This window comes from Cygnus atratus, chromosome 2 (assembly GCF_013377495.2).
Source record: "Cygnus atratus isolate AKBS03 ecotype Queensland, Australia chromosome 2, CAtr_DNAZoo_HiC_assembly, whole genome shotgun sequence".
In the NCBI taxonomy this organism is placed as follows: Eukaryota; Metazoa; Chordata; class Aves; order Anseriformes; family Anatidae; genus Cygnus; species Cygnus atratus.
Genome location: NC_066363.1, coordinates 125,491,388 through 125,511,878, shown reverse-complemented (window position 1 = coordinate 125,511,878; position 20,491 = coordinate 125,491,388). Strand labels below are relative to the sequence as shown.

Genomic DNA, 20,491 nt, shown 5'->3' with positions numbered 1-20,491 from the left:
CCAAGGCATCAGGGTTCTGATGATTTCTGGTTTTGTGGCCTGCTTGAATGAAATGCCTGTATGACTGCTCTCCCAAAGCATCCACTCCCCTCCTATTTCCCTGTTTATTCCTGTTTATTCTAGCTACATACAGGGTGTGTGAGGAATGTCTAACTAACCAGCTTTCTTTCCTTTTTTTTTTTTTTTTTTTTACTCTATATAAATATGTAATCAGTATCATGTAATTTCTACGGGTGGGGAAATCAGAAACAGGCATTGCGAGCTTCCAATAAAATCTTATTACATGGGTCAGAAACCACAGCTGCAACATCTGTATCTTCTTCCGTGAGCCTACAGTCTGAGGAAATTCCAAATTGCTTTCTGCAGGCTGGAAAGTCTGCACCCTGCACTCCTAAGGCTTTCCGAGAAACTTCACGGCAGTGGGCAGGTCACCTTGGCATATTTTCCAAACTTTGTCAAGAGCACAAACAAGCCCTGAAGTTTTCCAAAGGCTGTGTTCTCGCGCTTATCTGTTCTCCTAGTCATATCCGGAGTCTGACACCACAGACACACAACATTTTCTTTTTTTTTTTTTCCTTTTTTTTTTTTTTCCCTTTATAATGGGAAACAGCATTAACTAAAGGTTTCTTATGTGGGTAATAACTGACAACACTCAGCTAACTTTAAAGTTCAGTGGTGCAAAACGCACAGTTATCTTCAAGAAAGGCCTTTATTTACTGTTTGCTTCTGCCAGAGAATCAACACTTTCTAGCAGAGAGAGTGAAGGAGGGAGGAATCGACAGACTGCACTGAAGAGCCCTTGGAAACTTTCTTCCATCCCGCAGTTAAAATTCTCACACAGAAATTGATCTGAAATGCCCTGGAGAGAAAAATGACAACGCAATTTCTTGGTTGTAGTTGGTTAATTAATTAATTATCTGGTTAATTAATTTTCCGAAAGTTATTTTTATATGGATTAAGGATGCGATATTTATATGTCTGGAAAATACCTTTGCATAATCAAATCCATGCTTCTCTTTGTTACCATTGCGAGAAATGGTGTAATTATAGAAGCGAGAGTTCTTCACTAATCCAACCCACTCTCTCCACCCGGGAGGGATGTAGCTGCCATTGTATTCATTGAGGTATTTCCCAAAAAAAGCTGTGAAGGTAAAAAAAAGAAAAAAAACAAACAAAAAAAACACACACACACATGAGGCTTTGCAATCCAAGTCTTTTAGTCTGAGTCAAAAGCATGCATGAATGAAGACAAAATGTGTTAGAATGAGTCAGAGTCACTTTATTAGAAATGTTCCTTTTATATCTTAGAGGGTTTTGAAATTAAAACAAATTATTTCCAGAATTTTTATAAGAGTTGAAAGCCTTTGTGACTTTATTTTTTTTTTCTTAATCTGCCACTTCTGGAATCTAGTGCTGATGTGAGATTTTTTTCTTTTCTCTTTAGAATGCAGATGTTTCTCTTGGTATCCACTTGAAAATGGAATAAAAATTCAGTCCCTAGAGGAAACATCTGAGAAACACCTCTTGTGGTTTTAAACAAGTTCTGTGATGTTTTGGAGCTCGGCCTCTAACTTTTGAAAGTTTGGTCTTCACAACCTGGCTGCATTTTCTGGTTTGATAAAAGGTCTGGGAAGTCTGGATCTGTTTCCTGCTGGGCCCCATCTGGGTAAAGCAAGAGGGAATCCCTGCCCTGCTTTAATGCCAAAGCTTCTCTAAGGCAAAACTAACAGACGGACAACGTCTTGGAGGTCAACTACCTCTACCTGGCCTGCAAAACTAAGTGTATTTTTCCATTAGCTGCAGGTGACAAGTCATAACCCCCTCAGACCAAGCTTTCAGAAACTGCCGTCATGCCCAGGAGTGTCTGCAGGTGCTCCTGCCAACTCTTCTGGACGGAAGTAAAAAGAAAAACAGACTCACAATGCTGTAAACTCCCAATTCTTGTTTGGCTTATGCCAAAGATATGTGAGCACTGAAAGCTGGCCAACTGGCCTTGGAAGGATCGATTAACTCTAGCACCCTGGCAAATGCAGCCGCATTGCATTGCTGCTAGAGCCAAGCAGGTATGGAAGCTCTTAAGGTGTGCAAGCCCTTGGAAGGTCTCATCTGGAGAGGAGGGAATGATAGAGATCTCTCCCTTTGCAAGGACAGAGCTACTGCATGTAATAACCACCCATCGGGCTGCACCCCCTCATGGTGAGCAGCCCTTGCCCTCACCACCAGCCCGTCCCCGCCAGCCAGCCCTGCCCACCGACAGCTTCTGCCCAGAGTCACTCCCTCGGCTGGGTTTCGAGACACACATCAAACACCCTTACTTGTTTCCTACTAGGAAATGAAGTCACTTTGGAAAACCTCACATTCAACCTAGACACATTCAATCTAACCAAAGAGCACATTTGTGGAAGGGCTTCAGTAATTCAGATCTGATTGATGTGGGCATGGTGAACTCCTTCCTGGGAAAACTGGTGGAAAAATCAAAATGTTCATAATTAAAACTTTTTTTGAGGCAACATAACTATGGTGCAATCAAATCTTTTAGCTGCCAAATGTCACTAACCAGAGGTTATAGTCATATATAATGTTTCTTTCCTATACCACGTGGAATGTGACATATAAACATGTCCTGTAGACACTAGCCCAGACTTTTCAGCTATTCCTCCCACAGCCACTAAGAAAGCAACCCAGCCACTATCCTTTTTTCTTCTGGGGCCAACTAGAAGTCAAGAAGTTTGAGGTGAAGAGGGTAACTGTGGGGAAGGAATATGTGCCCAGCACCGATGCCTCCCAGAATGGAACCGATACGTCTCCTTTAAGGCAGCCGAACTGTGTCAAACTCTCAGGGAGTCAGATGTTCAGGGAACGTGCAAAGGTAGAGGCTGAAATACTGCGGGAAAAGAATCCGTAGAAAGAGCAGAAGGGAAAGGGAAATCAAAGAGAGACAATAATGAAGAAAAGCATGGGAGAGCGATTTGACCGTGGGAGAGAGAGCATTACTGAGCCAAGCAAAATCAAGGACAGCCTGTGGTTCAGGGGAGATTTGAGGTCAGCTCTCCTGAATGCCATCCCAGATCCTCCAGCAGCATGACCCTGGGGAACCTCCACGTGCTGTGTTCATCTCTAAAGGACTCTGTGCCAACCTGCCTCCCACAAAGATCACAGGCTCTCAAACTGTAAAATGGAAGTTATGACAATTTAACATGTAGGATGGTTTGATAGCCCCACCTATAATTACCATTGACTAATACTGAGACCTGAACACTGCTATTTACAGTTGTGCCAAACTTCAATCAGTAGCGATGATAGTTTCCGTGCTATCTGACTCAGGCTGGATTTTGCTTTGTGGAAAATTTTAGCCAAACAGTTCAGCAATTTCCAAGAAAAAGGCTAGGGAAAAATAAATGGGCTTGCCCATTTGAAAATCTTTGGCAAGCTTTTCTCTAAGAAGCTCTAGTGTCTCTAGGTTTTGATTTAGTGCCTTTGTAAATAACAGAGGTGGCTATGAAAATTTGTCCTAAAATAGCCAAGCTTTGAAAAACTGTAGCATACAGATGATCAGGAAAGACTTACTACAGCTTTTCAGTTTAATGTCACCACAGGTTGATCCTTTATGGACCTGAGAAAGTCCTAACAGTTTCAGCTTTGACCCTAAACCAAAGAACAGTCAGCTTCTTTCTCTCCTGCTCTTCTTTTTATATTCAGGCATTACCTGAGAGAAAGCCACCAGCATAAAATGCAGAGATGAAAAGTCCTGGAACACAGGGATGGGAAAAGATAAATTGAATTTAGAAAAGGAAAGGGAGGCTTGGAGCTGGTAGGGGGCAATTCATCCTGGAATTTCCTTGCTTTAGGTTACTTAATTTTGCAACTTTAATAATGTTTTGTTAGCTCCCCCCTGGCCCCCTGAACCCCAGATTTTGGGCATGTTATGAAACTTCAGACTGACAGACTGAACCATTCACCTTTGTGTTGGCAATGATTTAGCATTTTATCATAAAAATAATCTGAGAAATGTCAAGTTTTAAGCAGCTCCTTGAGTGACAGTTTGCAGAAATAGATGTTTCACCCTGTTGTAGAATAAAGCAGTTCCCATGTCAAACACATAGTAAAGCCCTGAATACTCATAGAAGCAGCAGTAGCTGTGATAATGGATCACATTTGCCAAATTACTTCAACCAAGGGTGGTTTGCTGGTCAACAGCTCAGGAGGATATGAGTAATTATACATGTGAAGGGAAAAGCAAAGCTTTTACTCAAACACAAGAGTTCAATCATTTCACCATGGGGTTTTCTGAGCACCACTGAGTACAGGATAGGGCCAGTGAGTCAGAGCTGGAGCTCTGTGCCAGAAGTTAGTGTCTGGATATTCACGCTCTGAATGAAGACAAGTGATGGAATAAAAGGAAAGCGCAGTAGTGTCCATGGGGCCAAATAATCAGCAAGTAATCACTACTGGTGTCCTACCTGTTTTTTTTGTTAACCAGAGGACTGTAAACAATTAACGGGGTGTAGAGTATGTCGCAGGACTGCCCAGGAGCTGCCACTGTGATGTGCAAATGCTCTTGCTGGATCCTCAAATGTTTGGCTTATAAAGTCAACCCGCATCCTTAGCTGTAGCCTGGCACTTGCTGATTTGCCTAATTCTGAGTGCTGACTGGGAATGCTCAGCGTTAGAAGCCACTTGCACTCAGCAGTTTCAAGGTTTCGGAAGCCATTTTTGCTTGTAATTAATAAAATGGAGATTATGACTCAATGGGTAAAAGCCTCATTAAAAAGTAATGCAATTTCAAGGGACATCTTTTCATTATTGTGTTTAACGGTCCCCACAGGGATAACAGGAAAGATAAATGCCGATTTTTGCACCTTAATGACAGTTTTTATCAGTATTCTGGCAGTTTTGCTAACTGTTCCCGGGACACATTGTTATTTTTAATCACATGTAGAGTAACTCTGTATATCAAAATAATTACATTTTGTGTCAGTATGTTCAATTAAGTCTATGCAAACAACAACACATGGCAGGGTGAACAGTTATACAGACATCTGTGTGTCTCAGGAGTGGCTGCAGAATATGCATGTCTGGTAGCTAATATGAAAAGATTCCCTAATACAGGTTTTTGTTTTCCCTTTAGCAATTAGCTAATGAGTCCTGAACTGGACTGAGAGAGCCAGGGGGCTGCAATTGACAGCAAGGAGAATTTGACCCAGGGGATCTCTGGAGTTTGAAGCCAGGATTTTTTATTGCTTAATGTGATGCAAATTCTCACAATTCCCACCACTTAATTTCCCAGCATTTAATACAAGATTTATGAATAATATTTACTGCATTACACAACAGAATTAGACCCCTTACTCCTTTTAGCATTAGTGGATTAGCACACTGGTGAACTGGGCTGTGTCTACTGGAGACACATCTCTCCATTTCCATGGATCAAAGGACATACATTGTGCTCAACACCCTTGTTATTTGCTGAAATTTGTGGGAATGTTTCTGATTTAAAACCAAACCTTTAAAAAGGCATGCTGCTGTAAGGTTTAGTCACGCTGACCCAGACAAGAGCTTTAAGCAGACAGCCCACTTCCTTTAGCAAAGTCAGGAAACCACTCACAAGAGTTGCAAAGCACTGTTTAGATGCCATTTCAGAACTGATGCATGGTGACTCTGTGCTCTGGGGACAGAGCCCAACAAAATTGCAACTTCCAGACTACTCCACTAAAATCCTCCTTGCTTTCTTCCCGTTATGCAAACAATAGGTTTAAAGCTGGGAAGTTTGATTTTTCCCTTCTGCTGAAAGATTACAAAGCATTAGGGTATCACATCACCAACTGCAGCAAGTCAGACCAGTATTCCAGCCCTCCCTAAGGAATGAAATAAGCGCAGACTCAAAAATGCCATGAGGAAACTGAGGCACCAAGAGGCTAACCCTCAGCTAGACCTAAGTCATGCAGGAAGCCTGTGGCATTGCAAAGAATATTATCCTTATTTCTTAGTTCCCTGTCACATAACTTAACCACAGCAGAAAGACCCAGGTTTTCTACTCTTTCTCCAGCTTTGTGGGTCTTTCCCAGTTGCTGTCAGGTTTACCATTGTAACCAGAAAGTGCATTAAAGCTTTTATAACTCAGCAGTTGCAAAAGGCATTAGCCTATAACTTGATATACCAATCGTTAGCCTGGGTGATGGCTTTAACAAAGCTTGCATTATGAGCCAAGCTGGTAGCACTTTCCAGTACTGATGCTGTCTGACACTTCTCATTATAAGACCCTGCTTTCAGTTGCTTATAACCTTCTCATACTTGGACTGAAATTTTCCACACTGGATGTCTGCCTCAGGCTGAATTTTTTGAAACTTCTTAGCCCGAACAGTAGCCACCTTTGAGAACCACAGCGATGGAAAAGGAATTACATTTAACATCTGAAAAAAATTATGCAAGCTTTCATTTGATAGCACTTCCTTGCTCTGCAAGGAGAGCATGAACTCTGTCAAAGACATGATAGACTTTCTGTCAAGGAGGCATCTTTTATCATCTTAGTGAGAATCTGTCCAAATTTTGCTCAGGTTTGAAAAAAACACTGCAGTTTGCATCTTCTGGAGATCTGGGCACCTTGGGGCATTCCTTGTCCACCTGTGAGGGGTGTCAGTAGGCGGGAGAAAGTTGATTGAAAAGCAGAGTGCAGGAGGTGAGCAGATAAGGACAAGCATTTTGGGGAAGGGCCCCAGGGGATCCAGCAAAGGAACTGAAAGAGGGAAAAAGAGAGAGGGGAAAAGCAGCGGAGGCTCAGGGGCCCAGGACGGGGAATGTTGACTGAGAAACTGGACAATGAACGAAGAAAGGGGAAAGAAGGGGACTGACAAGGCAAGGAAGGGGAGAGAGAGGGGTGGGGAGAAACTGATTTTCTGAGTGGGCTGGGAAAGGAGATTGCTAATGGCAAGCGGTGGGAACAGGACATGTCTGTCAAGGAGTGACTAGACGCCAGGCGGGGAAGGAGGGTGGGAACGACTTGTCGACAGACAGGCTGGGGGACAAGGCTCAGAGCAGGGGCCCAGAAGAGGCTTTACAGGGCCAGAAGACTGGGATGAGAAATCTGAGGAGTGGAGACTGCTTCTCCTAATTGAGATAGGATGAGGGGAGGCAGATGTGCAAAGGAACAAATGCTTTTGGACGTTGGGAGGACACAACAATGCCTAAAAAGGACTCCTGAGTCTCGCTGCTATCTTCTGTTCAGCAGACATCCGAACTCCCCCACCCCATATATGTGACAAAATCCCACTCTGCTTAGTTACTGAGTAATAAAAGTCTTGCAGAAGGGATCTGAGACCCCTGTCCTTGCTGATGTGGATGCTAGCGTTATACCTCTTGATAGAGTTCTATTCTCTTTTTAAACGGAGGAAATTTCATCCCTCCCCCCAAGTGATATGTTCTTATGCAGTTAAATACTATCATTTGGCCACATAAACAAGAGAGATGAATTAGTTGCACACACAAATGTTCTACCCAGATTTTCTGAAATGAAGCACTTGAATGTGTAACCTTGCTAAAAATCATTTAGTGTATGGTTTTCTGCACAGTGTTTAGTAGCACAGAATTCTGTTTCAAGTGTGAGTGGGCAAACATGCTGTGGTTTTTGATGAGGTCCTGGACAGAAACCAAAAAAGGTTTCACTTCAAATGATAACAGAGAATGAGAAAATCCTGCTCATTATTCTATTTGGCCTTTTCTTTCATCCATATTTCAGTTTTTGTGAACTATTTGTATATATTCAGCATGTTTCACTTTTACGTAAACATTTCCTAGCTTGACTGAAAGTGCAATTCTGTTCTGAAAAGTGAGATGCACAAGCATATTTTTAGTTATTTAAATTATTTACAAGTTAAATTATGTTTGATGCTCATCACCCTCTTTTATGCCAATTAAGAAAGAACCTAAAACTTGGGATTCTCTCTTTCTTTATTTTCACTTTAGAAATATTCTGAAAACCACAACTCATTCCCTGCATACTCATTCCCACCCTAACATCACATCCTGAAATCCTCTCTGTTTTGCAGTGGTGCATGAGGCAGGATACAAATTAGGTCACTGAAACGATGCAGATTAAACATAACGTGTGCTGGCAGTGAATTGTACTGTAAGGCTGTGAACAGGAAACACACAAGCTTTGCCTCCAGAGGAAATTTATTGTCTACCCACACCTTCAGAAGGCATAGTTTTTGCACAAGTTATGAAAGATTAACTTGTCCAAATGTGTCAAAATAGAGTGGTGTACAGTTTAAATACTCCTTCCCCAAATTGCTTAGCCATCAGTCTCTTGTCACCTCATTATTTTATTAGCTCTTTGGTCATAACACTAAGAAAGGTACCCGTAATTGACAAGTGTCAACTGACATACATCAAAAGCTGATGTGAACTGTTGAAAATATTAACTAGATGTCAAGCAAATGACCATTTATGTTCATCATGACACAGAAGTCTGTGGCTAATGTCAAAACATATCAGATAGCAGCATCCTGATGTCCAACCACTTCCTGAGTTTTGAGTTTTGCAAACATGAGTGTTTAAAAATTAGCATTCACGCTGCTCAACTTTTGCCATTGCTGTCCTTTAAAAGGCTGAGAATACCATCAGGACACTTGCATGCATGAACCCTAAATCTTATTCTGATTGCTTGAGCCATCTCAGCAAGGAATAAAATATTGGGAAATATGTCTTCATAAAGACAACTAAAAAAATATGTAAGCAAATAATGGCCTAATTTGGTGATCTTTGTTCTTTCAGGTGTGATTGCGTAAGGGGAGAGCTTGGTCCTGGATTTGGCATGTTGCTGTGAGGCTGTCAGTGGTCGCTGAGCCAGAGCAGACTCCTGCTCTCTCCTGCACAGCTATGCTGCCTGTGAAGGGCTAAGAGGAGAGAGGATTAGAAGGTAATCATTTTATAAGGTAACACTAAGCAGAGAGGGCTCTGAACGCATATCTATGTTAAATCAGTGGGAGAATTTATACTTAAATTTCTCTTCAGATATGCAAAGGGGTGAAACTTCAGCTGGTAAAACTATAAAATCCTCCAGCATACTGTATACCGATAAAATGATGGTTATTTGATGTCTCATGGATATCGGCTGTGCTGCTGTCATGGCTCTCTCTTCTAAAATGCTAAGATAATGCTTGGTTATTGCTACATTGAAATGTGGCACAATCCTGCTTGCCTACTGGAGGATGCCAAGGTTCAGGTAGTGCACACCTGGATTTTTCCTTTGCATTTGTGTAAGTGTATGGCAGCGTGATCTGACAATACTGAAGAACACGTCTGAGAGGTAAGGCTATGCACTGTAGGGCTAGGAAAAAAGAGTAAAAGGTAAAGTAAAAGACTTCAACAATACTGCGGGAAGTATTGAAAGGACAGAAAATAGCCATCATGGGAAAGGCCTAAGCCTTCCAACTCCTGCAACTAATAATCTTGTGAATAAAATTTCTGAATCTAAATAGCTGATGGGATGTTTCCTGACCTTAAAACGACAAGATGAAAGAAAACTTCTGAAGCTGTTCTGACAATTCCCATGAAATTTGAAAGTAATTACAGAGTGACCATCTTTCTTCCCCAATATAGCTGGAGCCTATGTAATAAAAACTAATCTAATCTCTGAAGCTCTGCAGAGTTGTTTTGTTTTCACTTTCTATGTATTTTGTGTATCTCCCCCTGCTATTTCCTACTGTTTGTTGGCATTCTACAAATTCTGGTTTAATATTACCAATTTTGTGGATTTTCAAAGTCAGGAAGCTGTGCAACTGACTCATTTCTGCATTAGCATACAGCTTGTGAGTAAGAGAAACCATAAACATTGCAACATCATTAATTGTTTTAGGATTTTTTTTTTAAATGATAATTAGAAGCAAAAGCAATTTTGTTTTGGCAGTGTTGTTTCTGAATATTGTCTGCCCTGTTCCCACACAGCACAGTTCCTGCCTGTGATTTAGCACTGACATTTCAAAAAAGGGATGTTCCCATGAAACAACATCTCCATTAGGTCACTTCAGAGTAGAACAGGAATAGAACAGAAAAAGGAAAGAAAAAAAAAAACATTCTGTTTTTTGTCAGGTTTTTCCAGTGGGCTCTAATTATGACTGCAGTTTATTACAGCACATTTCAGACCTCTTTAAATGGACTGCTGTGCTTGCTTGGAGTCCTCATGGCTTTAGCAGGACTCTCCTCATAAGCAGCCTGCCCACGTTTGATCAATTGCAGTATCCAGGGTTTAGTTAAGGCTGCGGCAGGTTTAGACAGTGGATGCTTTATAGATGTTGGAAACTATCTGGAGTGAACAGAAGTAAGAACATTATATAAACATTCTGCCACCCCCTTATTTCCACTGGCTTATATAATAATTTGACCCTGTGCAAAAAGTGAGAGCTAAAGCCTCATCAATTCAAACAGAGAACCAGATCTGAGGTATAGCACATCGTCTCAACTGGTATATCGAGGTTCTTCAGACTAGTCCCGTACCAGGATGGCCACCAAATTGAGTGGCCTTGGGTCACTCACTTTCTCTTTCTCTGCCTCAGTTTCCCTTTGAGGAGGATACTGATTTCCTCCCAAAACACAGAGAAATGCACAGCGTAAATACCCGTGGAGTCTGCAGGTTCAGCACAGAGTCACAATGAGCCAATGTGTCATGTAGCTGCTCTCTCTCCCCAGCTACCTCTTTTCCACTCCCAATTATTTTTCGCTCCTAGGTGTTCTTGAGTCATTACGGTTTTACTAAACCTTCTAGCTGTGAAATGTAAATTATTAGTTAGTTAGTGGACTTTTGATGACTCTTTAATGAGGCAACACTGTCCTTGAAAAATATATTACAAGTTCTGCTGTTAATTAAGCTTCTGCATCAAAAAATAATTGTGGGGTAATTGGAAGGGGGGCTCATTTTACGAGGAGTAAAGGGATAAGTTCTTTAGGGCCATATTACTATAGGGTCAAGCAATGTACTTTGGTCAGAAACAGTTTTGTACAAGTATTTTTGTTTGCCTTTTTCTTTTCTTTTTCCCTGTCCTGCCCTTCATTAAAACCCAACTACCCTGACAGTTTTAGGACTTGGGTTCCCTCTGTCTGCCTTTGGAAATGGATTTTTTCCTTTTCTTTTTAATCCTTTGTTCCTTTCCATTCAATAGGGCCAAGTTTGTGTTTAGTAGACATCTCCATGTGCCGTCATAACACATGGCAACGCAGATTTACCCAAAGCAGAGCGCAAAAGCAGAGGGCAAAGAAGGTGGGTGACACCAAAGTCTGCCACAGCTGTCCAGTTTACACAGGAGGCATTCAGTTCTGCAAGTGTTACATTACAAGTCAGTAAGATACTCAATTTTTTTAAGAACAGGAAAGGCAGATCCCACATGAAATGGCCATCGACCAAGCAGAAAGGGTTTCTGAGGCTTATATCTTAGGATGAATTCAGCACATTTTCTAGCAGTGATAATCAGTTTGCTCTCTCCTCTCTTTTTCCCCTCAAAAGCCTTGGTGCTGACCCTTACTCAGGTTTAGCAGTGTTGTATTTTGACGGCAACTTTACTGAAATCAGCTTAATAGAGACTAAAGAACTGTTCAGTGCATGTGTCAGGCCCAGAGAAGATAAGTTGTTTTTGCTTTTTAGACAGGATGCTGAAGCTCTCCAGAATTACAGATAGAGAGAGACAGAGTGGAAGAAAGAGCGAGTTTGTTTGGTGAAGAAAAGATGGCAAACAGGCAGATAAATGTAAGGCGCCGAGTGTAGCAGCATTAAGAGAACTAGGACAAGCAGACAGCATGGAGACATTTGCCTGCTATGTTTTGAAAGCAATCTGTTCTTGTGCCTAAATCACTGATACAGACAAATTTCTCTGCTGCCAATTACATTGTAAGGAGCACAGTTGGCACCATGATCCGTGCCTCCTTGGTCCTGTAAAGGAGAGTCTTTGTAGTCGGATGACGCTTCTGGACAAATTGCACCCTGATGACCTCGCACAACTCCTGTACCTTGAGAAGGGGAAGTCAGGCTGGAGCCTAACGTGTCTACAGATTGAATCTTAGGGGATAGGTGATGCATAAATGAATCGGGTTTTACATCAAGCTGAAGCATGGATGAGGGGAATAAGAAGAGCTCTTTGTAGACAGGAAAGGGATCTCCTGACTACGGAAAACCACCAGGAATTTACAAGAAAGCTATCAAATCTTATTGGTGCACAGCAGAACAATCCTTCTTAAAGGCATGTTTCTATTCATTTTCAGAAAATGCAAATGAAGTGTCGCCCTGTGGCAAAGTTTAAATTATAGCATTCACCTTGTTTCACTCCCATGACAGGCACTTCACTCCTGTGAGGTCTTTGGCACCATTCCCTAGTCTGGCCCTGACATCTTCTCCCAGAACTGCTAGCAGCGGTCCACAAGCAGGCCCTAACACTGACCATAGTCATGGCTGGAGCTGCCAGTTCAGACCCACAATGCCACGAAAATGCACCTCTTTCTCACGAGGTGTAACTGCCCAACAGCTTATTTCCCACCTGGGACATCCAAGCATGAAAATATGCTGCCCCATTACAAGTGAGTTACTTTGCGTGGCTGTTAGCTGTAGATCTGGACCAGCTGGCAGTAATAGCCTCCCTCCCCATAACATTAAACCCCTGCTCTGTAAACCCGATTTGGAACAATAGTCACCTCATTTCAGGCAGTGAGTCAAGACCTGCCGCTCCACGTCCACTGTCTTCACTTAAACAAAGAGCTACTGTCGATTTGTCTCTTACCTGTTCTGTACCCAGTGTTATTGAGATACACAGCAAAGGTGCGGGGCTCGTGAGTAGCCTGCCAGGAGGGAGAAGAGCAGTTTTCGTTGTTGGTGTAGATGTTGTGGTTGTGCACGTACTTCCCAGTCAGCATGGAGGAACGTGATGGGCAGCACATCGGGGTGGTTACAAATGCATTGATAAAAGAGGCCCCTCCATTCTCCATAATCCGCCTGGTTTTGTTCATCACTTGTAAGGACCCTGCAAAAAAAAGGCACCAATTATCATTCTGCTGCAAGAAACAGTTAGAACATACTGGATGCTCTTTTGCCATTAAAAGTAAAGTATCAGTGATTAGCTTGCTTTCAGACATCAGTCTGTACTACACCATAGCTTAGGTAATTTTAGGAGAAAAGATAAAATCTGTCTTATATCACCATACATATTTTTCAGGATTCCAGAAAGATTGAGTTCTTTTTTTCTCAGGCTTCAAAACAAAGCTAAAGTGCAGACTAATGTAGAAATACAGTGTTAAAGCTTTAGAGCTGTATCAAATTTATAGGTCAACAGTACTTCAAACACTGCTGTAGGAAAACAGTATGTTACACAGACTACATCATTAGTCAATGTGCCAGAAAGGTATGTAAAATTCTGAGATTACTAATGAATTTGTTACAATTCCTTCTTTTTTATCAGATAATCAGAGAGAGAGAAGGGGGTAGGTGGGAAGGGAGGAAGGGAAGGAAGGAGTAGGTGGCTGGGAAGGGAGAGAAAGAATTCAGTTAAAAATTTTCCCAAAGGGAAGTTTCTGTGGACTCAGGATCAGCATGTCTGGCTCCAAAACTAAAGCACTGTGATCAAAATCACATTTTGGGGATGAATTTTTATGTAAAAAGTCCTAGCAAAATTCACCACCTTTCTCAATAAACTCTTGCATTCTCAACATACTCCTTCACTGATCCATTTTAAAGAACGAAGATTGTTATTTGTGTCATTTAAAACTCCTTTGTGAACAACAAGGTGAGACAGGCAGGGCATGCAGATTTCTGACTGCAGAAAGACTGAGCAGCTACTGATAAGGTCTGTCAGTACTTGCTGATAGCTGTCAAACTTTGCTGTTTTGGTTATCCAACAGAGCAGAGAGTGAACAGTGACTATGAACCACAGATATGTCAGTATGTATCCAGGAAACATGTCTGCAATTTCTAATACTTGCTCAGTTTTTACTGTAAAAAGGTGTTTCTGGAATTCTTTCTTATTTTTTTTTCCCTTTGGTTTTACAATTCATTTTGTAAAATTGACAACAGTCAGCTTAAAATTAAAATTAAAATAATTGATTCCAATGATAAAATAAGAGTATTTCTTGATGGTTTTGTTTGGATCACTTGGAAAGGTTTTAAAATCATGAAAGAAATGCCTGTAAAGCCACAAAACTGCCAAGGAGGTTCAACTTCAGGTGTTAGCAGTAAAATCTTACAAATTATGTTGTTAGATAAAGTTAAGCATGCTCTGGTTTTGCTTTTGGGATAAAGAGTCAGTGCTGAACGTGAAATCTTTTGCATCAGAATTGTTTGGTAAAACAAAAGGAAGAGACAGTTAGTTCTTTAGCAATTCCTGGTGCAGTACTGACATGTGTCTTTAAGGATATATTTAGTACCCTGAGAAGAAGTCATCATCATTTTGGATTCTTCGTCTTTCACAGTCCATCTTTCCTAAATGCAGAGCGTCTGCATTTGTGCTTTCCTGAATTTAGTACAGACAAAAAACGTTTAGAGACACAGAGAAGTAGGAGAGTAACTGAGAGTTCCCTGAGCACTAGAGGTCTTCCATTTGTATGAGTGGGAGTGTTTCAAGGAGTTGCTGAGTAAAAGTCCAACAAGAGATGATCCTTACTCTACATTGTCTTTATTTTGGACCCCAGGCTGGCTTTTCCTTTTTCCTTGTTTTATTTTTTATTTATTTTTTTTCCATAGCTCTCCCATTTTTGAAATGCCACAGTTTATTACTGAGAGTTCAGCTGCAAAGTGCTTGTAGGTCCTCTCAGATGGGAAGTGCGCTGTTGTGGTACGCTAATGCACAGTAACAGGATCAGAGCCAATGTGCACTTTCATGCCTCTATGCATTATAAATGAATAGCTGTTACAGCCCTTCCTCATTCCTCTGCTTGGTCAGCCCTCTGCTCCTGCAAACCTGCTGTTTATGAGTAAGTTTTTCTTCCAGGTATGCACTTACTGACACTGATAATAGATTTAGCCCCTCTGGAAATTCTGGAATGGACACTTCAAAGCAGGTGAGACTTCCTCATTTGGGAAACAAAACATAAGTAGGAGATAAAAGTTGCTGATATAAGTTATAATCCTTTGCTGTGTGTAGCTCTCCTCACAGCTTGTGCTCTTTACCATCTGGCCCACAGTCTTCAGGGCACATGTACTCAGGCGCTGTCTGACAGCAGGACACCAGCGCTCTACATGATCAAGTGGGGAGCACCTGAGGGGAACCAGATAACTGAGGACAGCTACTTTGGACAAAGAAATTAGCAAGTTTTGTCAGAAAGAAATTCAGCGTCACCTCTCAGTTTGTTCTCCTCATATATTGAGAAGTACGTGCGGTAACCAAGGTTTCATAAAGAGTCTTAAAGTTGCTGTAGATTTTCACCCAGGTGTATCACAGGTGGACAACTCTACAATGGGACAGCCCAAACTGTCTTGTCTTACTTTGTTTATTCAAGGCCTCAGTAAAGTGACAGACTCTTGTGGATCTAAGAATATATCCATTTTTTCAGCTCGTATTTTTCAGTACTTTGAAATTTCTAGTCAAGATGGAAAGCAAACCGGGTAAATTATGACTGATATGTATCCAGAGGATGATGTGATCCCTTCACCAACTGATGAAGAAGTAATTGTCTTGTTTTACTTCTTAGGGATTTTTTCACCCCCTTTTAAAACTTTTTCCCATTTCTCCAACATCTCAAAGGGCTCTGGCTTTGAAATACTGGAACTACCAGTCTTCATTATTTTTGATTCCTTTTTGACATTGCAAAAATATCCCAGTGAGGATATTGGGGAGGGGGTCATGTTTGAGGGTCAGCTTGAGGGACTGATGTGTGCAAAGCACATGGGAGAACAAAGTGACAGAGAACATGGAGGGCAGGGGAAGTGATTTAAAAGTGAGCAAAAAGTTGGAAATACCAGTCCTCATGCCTGAAAAGAATATAGACATGGCCCCAGTGGGAGCTGTGGCCACTGCCCGAATACATCAGGCCACTGCCCTAATACAGCAGTAATACATTGTCTCCGGAGGTACTGTTCCCAAGCAGTTCTGGGAGCTGGTGTTTTGTCTTGAGCAAGATGTGAGTTTACCAAGGTGTCAGGCAGTTATTTCTCTATCCTCAGGATTTTGGAGAAGGCTAAAAGTGTGCAGAGGCACAATTTCACTGATCATTTCCCAGCTTCTGGGCCTAGTTCCTGCTGATTTTCCTCAAGAGCTGTGGGCCAGGCTGTTTCATACTGCCTAAGTTAGTATCCACCAGCTGTTCGGTAATATCCTTCCTCTGTGCCACGTTCCTCTCAGCATGTATAATAAGAACTGACTGGAATTGTGGAGCAATTTGGGACTTTTATCTGATAAGTTGTATGAGACAGCAGCTCTGCTGTACTTCTATGTATTCAGAATGCAGAACTCAGGGGGATGGTGCAGATCAATACAAAGAGCTGCTTTGAGCACTAACTAAATTCTAGTTCTCTGCTTCTTGCAAATTTTACTTTGGATAACTCCCCTGTATATCATTTGCACTCAGGCAGCTGAATATTTTGGTTCAATTCTTATACAAGCTCTGGAGACAATTCTTTCCTGATTGAAATCTATAGTGTACCTTATATGCTTTTATGTTCAAGCATTCATTTAGAACTGCTTTTAGAAATGTTCGTGCTGGGAATACAATAGCAAATAATCCACATTGAGAGACTTTCAGTCTTGTGATTTTTGGATAACCCTGCCTAAGCTTTATTCTGTTTGTGGCGTAAAGTGTTACTTCCCACTGACCTCTGGGAAACAGGATTTTTTTTCACAGGAATCACGAAAGGGCAAGGGGATACTTCACACATGGAAAACAGTATGGCTTTGCTTTTCAAATAAGCAGAATGATTTATTAGTAGAAGTGCGAATAATGCAATACAGTAAGTCTTGGGGCTGAATCCTGTTTCCTGTGAAATGATCTATGGAAAGGGGAAACCTGTGTCTTCATTCAATAGTGGGAATGCATACATGTCCAGGCTATTGCTCAACTGCTTGCTAATAGGAGCCAGAGCCCTCTGTGAACATCCAGTGCAGCTTTCAAAGAGAGGAGCTCCACAAAATGAACAAAGTGGCTTGCCACATCCTTCCTGCTCTCTCACCACTAGCAAACCCTCTCTCAAGATTGAAGACAGCTAGTCGGTAACATTGTTCAGAGACGTGTGTCTGCTGACCTACCTTCCCCAGCGCCTTGGAGAAAGCAGGCTCTTTCTGACCACAAAAAGGAAGACGTGACTTGACCTTTTTAACGAAATTTTCAGAACAACTCTATCGAGAAGAAATGCATTCGTATTGTAACAGCTGTATTTTAGGCCAAAAATAGAGCCAGGAACAGACATTCATTATGCAGCATGGCTAAACAGAGCAGACGTTAGAAAGAGTGAGAAATGAAATAGATAAGATGTACTCAGATCTCAGGGCGTGCTTGAGGAGCTCTGGGACAAAACTGCTGCATGAAAGGATTAACCCTCAGTCACGAAATACAGTGTATTAATTATGTTCTCACAACTCTGAAAGACTGCATAAACTATTATTGCATAATGACAAATACAAAAATGCTAATAACTCAAGAATGTCAGGGTTGCTTTTAGTTCTTTTTGCCTATAACTTTCTGGCTGAATGTATTTGATATTAGCATAAATGAACTATTTTGTTACAAGTTTTCTGAATGAAACATTTTGATTTTTTCAGCGTTGTATGGTATTTTGTTTAAAAAAAATCACCTTACTTTTATTAAAAACACGTCTTTCATTAAAAAACACTAAGAATGCAAGATTTCATTTCAAATTTATTTGCCATTTTTCCACCTTTTTGATCTTACCTCCTGCCCCCAAAACTGAAATGTGTGCTTGGGGGTAACCTAAAATGATCCTCTTTCTCTCCTTATTTTTTCACTTCAGGCAGTGAACCAAAAATCAGTTATATGCATAACCACCATTAATATCTTTCTAACTTACTTAATGGAAAACATTCAAAGGCCTCCTGTAACATCATCCAAGTGTTTTAACTTTTTCCGCCCTGAGAAATATATGTGAAAATCACTTCTGTCTGGTGTATCCAGGTTGTGCTCACATATTCAGTATACTTGTGAAAGCAGAACTATCTTAGCGTTAAATACATAGCGTAGTTTTAAGACAGATGAATTTTAAACACTGTAATAACTCGTATAGAAATCAGCCTTATATTCTGATATAAGACAGTTTTCCTGTGTGCGTAAACAAGTCAGATGGCATTCACACATGTGACAAGTATGTGAAGAACTTAAATACTCACCTATGCAGCACTGAGGGAAAGGCTAATCTCATAAGGCTTGAATTTTAAATGCTATGTAAAGCAACAAACTGAAAAAGAACTTTTGATGCAAGTTTTTTACCTGTGTGTCCTTGCATGCATTATTAAATCTTTTTATGGTGGTGATTAAAGACTTTTATGATTGATTTTGACATTTTTTGACATTTCCTAAAGTCTGCAATTAAATCTGATAAATGCTATTAAATAATATTTGTTAACCCATTTTCCAAGCTTGTTCCACATTCTGATACTGTTTCAGGACCACTGCCTTCTCTGAGTTTAAAGTACTTCTTGCCTGGCAGAAATTACTGAAAGACACATGAGGAAATGAAGTAGCAAATAACAATTTTTTCTCACCTAGCTCCACATCTTGGTCATCTGTGAGTACAAGGATGATATTTGGTCTGATATTTTTTCTCTCCTGCTGCACACGTCCTCTGAACCTTGGGGACTTGACAGGGGAACAGTGACTTGTCAGCAGTTCAGTACTGAGCACTGCCAAGAGGAGTGCAAACAAGGAGGACTTCATAGTATTTCCAGTATTTCAATGAAAAGAGCGATCCAGAAGTGCCTGAACTCTAGTTTTCAAGACCTGTAGGGAGGAAAAGAAATTCTGTTTAAGCAATAAATTCTGTTTAAGCAATAAAAAAACTTCCAGTCACACAGGAAAAGGATGATACTTAGGGAAGTCAGACCTGACACATACCATTTGACATGACACAAGCCATATTGTTGAATAAGAGCTTTATTCTATCATTTTCTAAGAATAAACTCGGTCCTTCTGCAACTATGCTTTCTCAAATAATTTTTGCTTGAAGTCATGCCACTGCCTGCATTTTGTATAGGCTTTACTCCTGGTGTACTCCTCACATTGCTCCTTCTCCTACACCCCACGCTTCTTTTTATGCAGCATGTTCCTTACAGTCAGTACCTGGGCGCAGTAAAAAATTGCTGGGATGCAGACGTGTTCAGAACATCTGTAGGAGGAGCCCTATAAGAAGGAGAGAGCTGAAGGCTTGTCAGTCAAAGACCTCAGCGCTGTGGCTGTGCTTCAAAGTCTCCAGAACTGTTCATTACAGCTTGTTTCTCTGTCCTGAAAAAGATGAGTAGAAAAAATTTGCATTCCCCCCAGCTCATCTATTTAATTTAATGCTATACCTATGCAGCAGTTAGGTGGCACCTTGGCTGTTAGAGATAAAGGACATATATATCATATCATCAAATGCAGGTGCTTTTCCAACATTTATAAGCAGCCTGAGATTCAGCAAATAAGAGTTAATTCCAGTGTACGGCACCTGGCAAACGATAAAGCTATTTTAGCTTAACTCACCTGCATGAGCAACTAAACCCCTACAAAGCAGAGAGGAGAGCATGGCTGTCATTTGCAATCTGCATTGGATCACTACATGAAAAGTCATCTTCCCGGTGACAAGAAAGCTCATATTAAGTGACAGTCCAGATGATCTTACCCAGCATTGTGAAAGAGCGTAACTGTCCCTCAATCAATCAGCGATGGACCCGAGTGCCTCATCCATAATGCACAGTACCCCTGGCACAGCCTTGTCCTCGATACTCTGTTTCCAGACTCGGCTCGGTGAGTTATCGGAACCCCCTCTCCGTGCCTGTCAGTCAAACAGCCTTGCTTTTGTAAGACCTGATGCAAGCACAGAGGCTTGCCTTTGCTGCAGCAGATTTAAACCTGTGACTGAAAATGACTGATTGGCCTGGGGAGGAATGGGCAGCCACTTACACTTGAACATTTTTTGCATTACTGAGTGAAGCACTGAAAAACCATCCTGTTACACAAGGGAAGGGAGGGAATACCTGGGGGCAAAAAGGAAAGGGGTGGAAAAGAAACCACAGAGTCATGCCTGCTCCCTCCGGGGTACTGACCTGCCACATACATTATTTTGGGACTGTGGATAAAGCACGGTGACTTCGGTCCCTAAAGAAATAAAACAAAGCACAAAACCACCCAAGCCCAAGAACACTCAAGAAGTTTGCTTATGGGGAAAGCTGCATGGGAATTGGTGTGGACATTATATAATCAGGCTGGAACATGATTCATAAGATTTGTGCTCCCATACCTGAGATTTCAAATTTAGACATGCGACATTAACTACAAACCAACAAATAAGCACAAAAATGGTGTAATGAAAGCAAAACACACA

The 20,491-nt window shown here is 41.2% G+C and overlaps 1 protein-coding gene across 32 annotated transcripts in view; it reads right to left on the bottom strand.

Moving 5' to 3' along the window:
• Nucleotides 1–20,491, bottom strand: part of SULF1 (sulfatase 1) — a 128,074-nt gene that overhangs the window by 47,556 nt on the left and 60,027 nt on the right. For 23 of the 32 annotated variants that reach the window (XM_035563130.2, XM_035563117.2, XM_035563116.2 and 20 more), the window contains 4 exons: nucleotides 19,252–19,413; nucleotides 18,678–18,912; nucleotides 12,759–12,998; nucleotides 990–1,141 (listed from right to left, as the gene is read on the bottom strand). In XM_035563130.2, the coding sequence (XP_035419023.1) occupies nucleotides 990–1,141; nucleotides 12,759–12,998; nucleotides 18,678–18,849 (564 nt within the window). In that variant the 5' untranslated portion in view covers nucleotides 18,850–18,912; nucleotides 19,252–19,413. Of the gene's footprint in view, nucleotides 1–989; nucleotides 1,142–12,758; nucleotides 12,999–18,677; nucleotides 18,913–19,251; nucleotides 19,414–19,789; nucleotides 19,943–20,491 lie in introns of those variants that run through there. The other 9 variants (XM_035563120.2, XM_035563119.2, XM_035563122.2 and 6 more) reach the window with 3 other exon arrangements.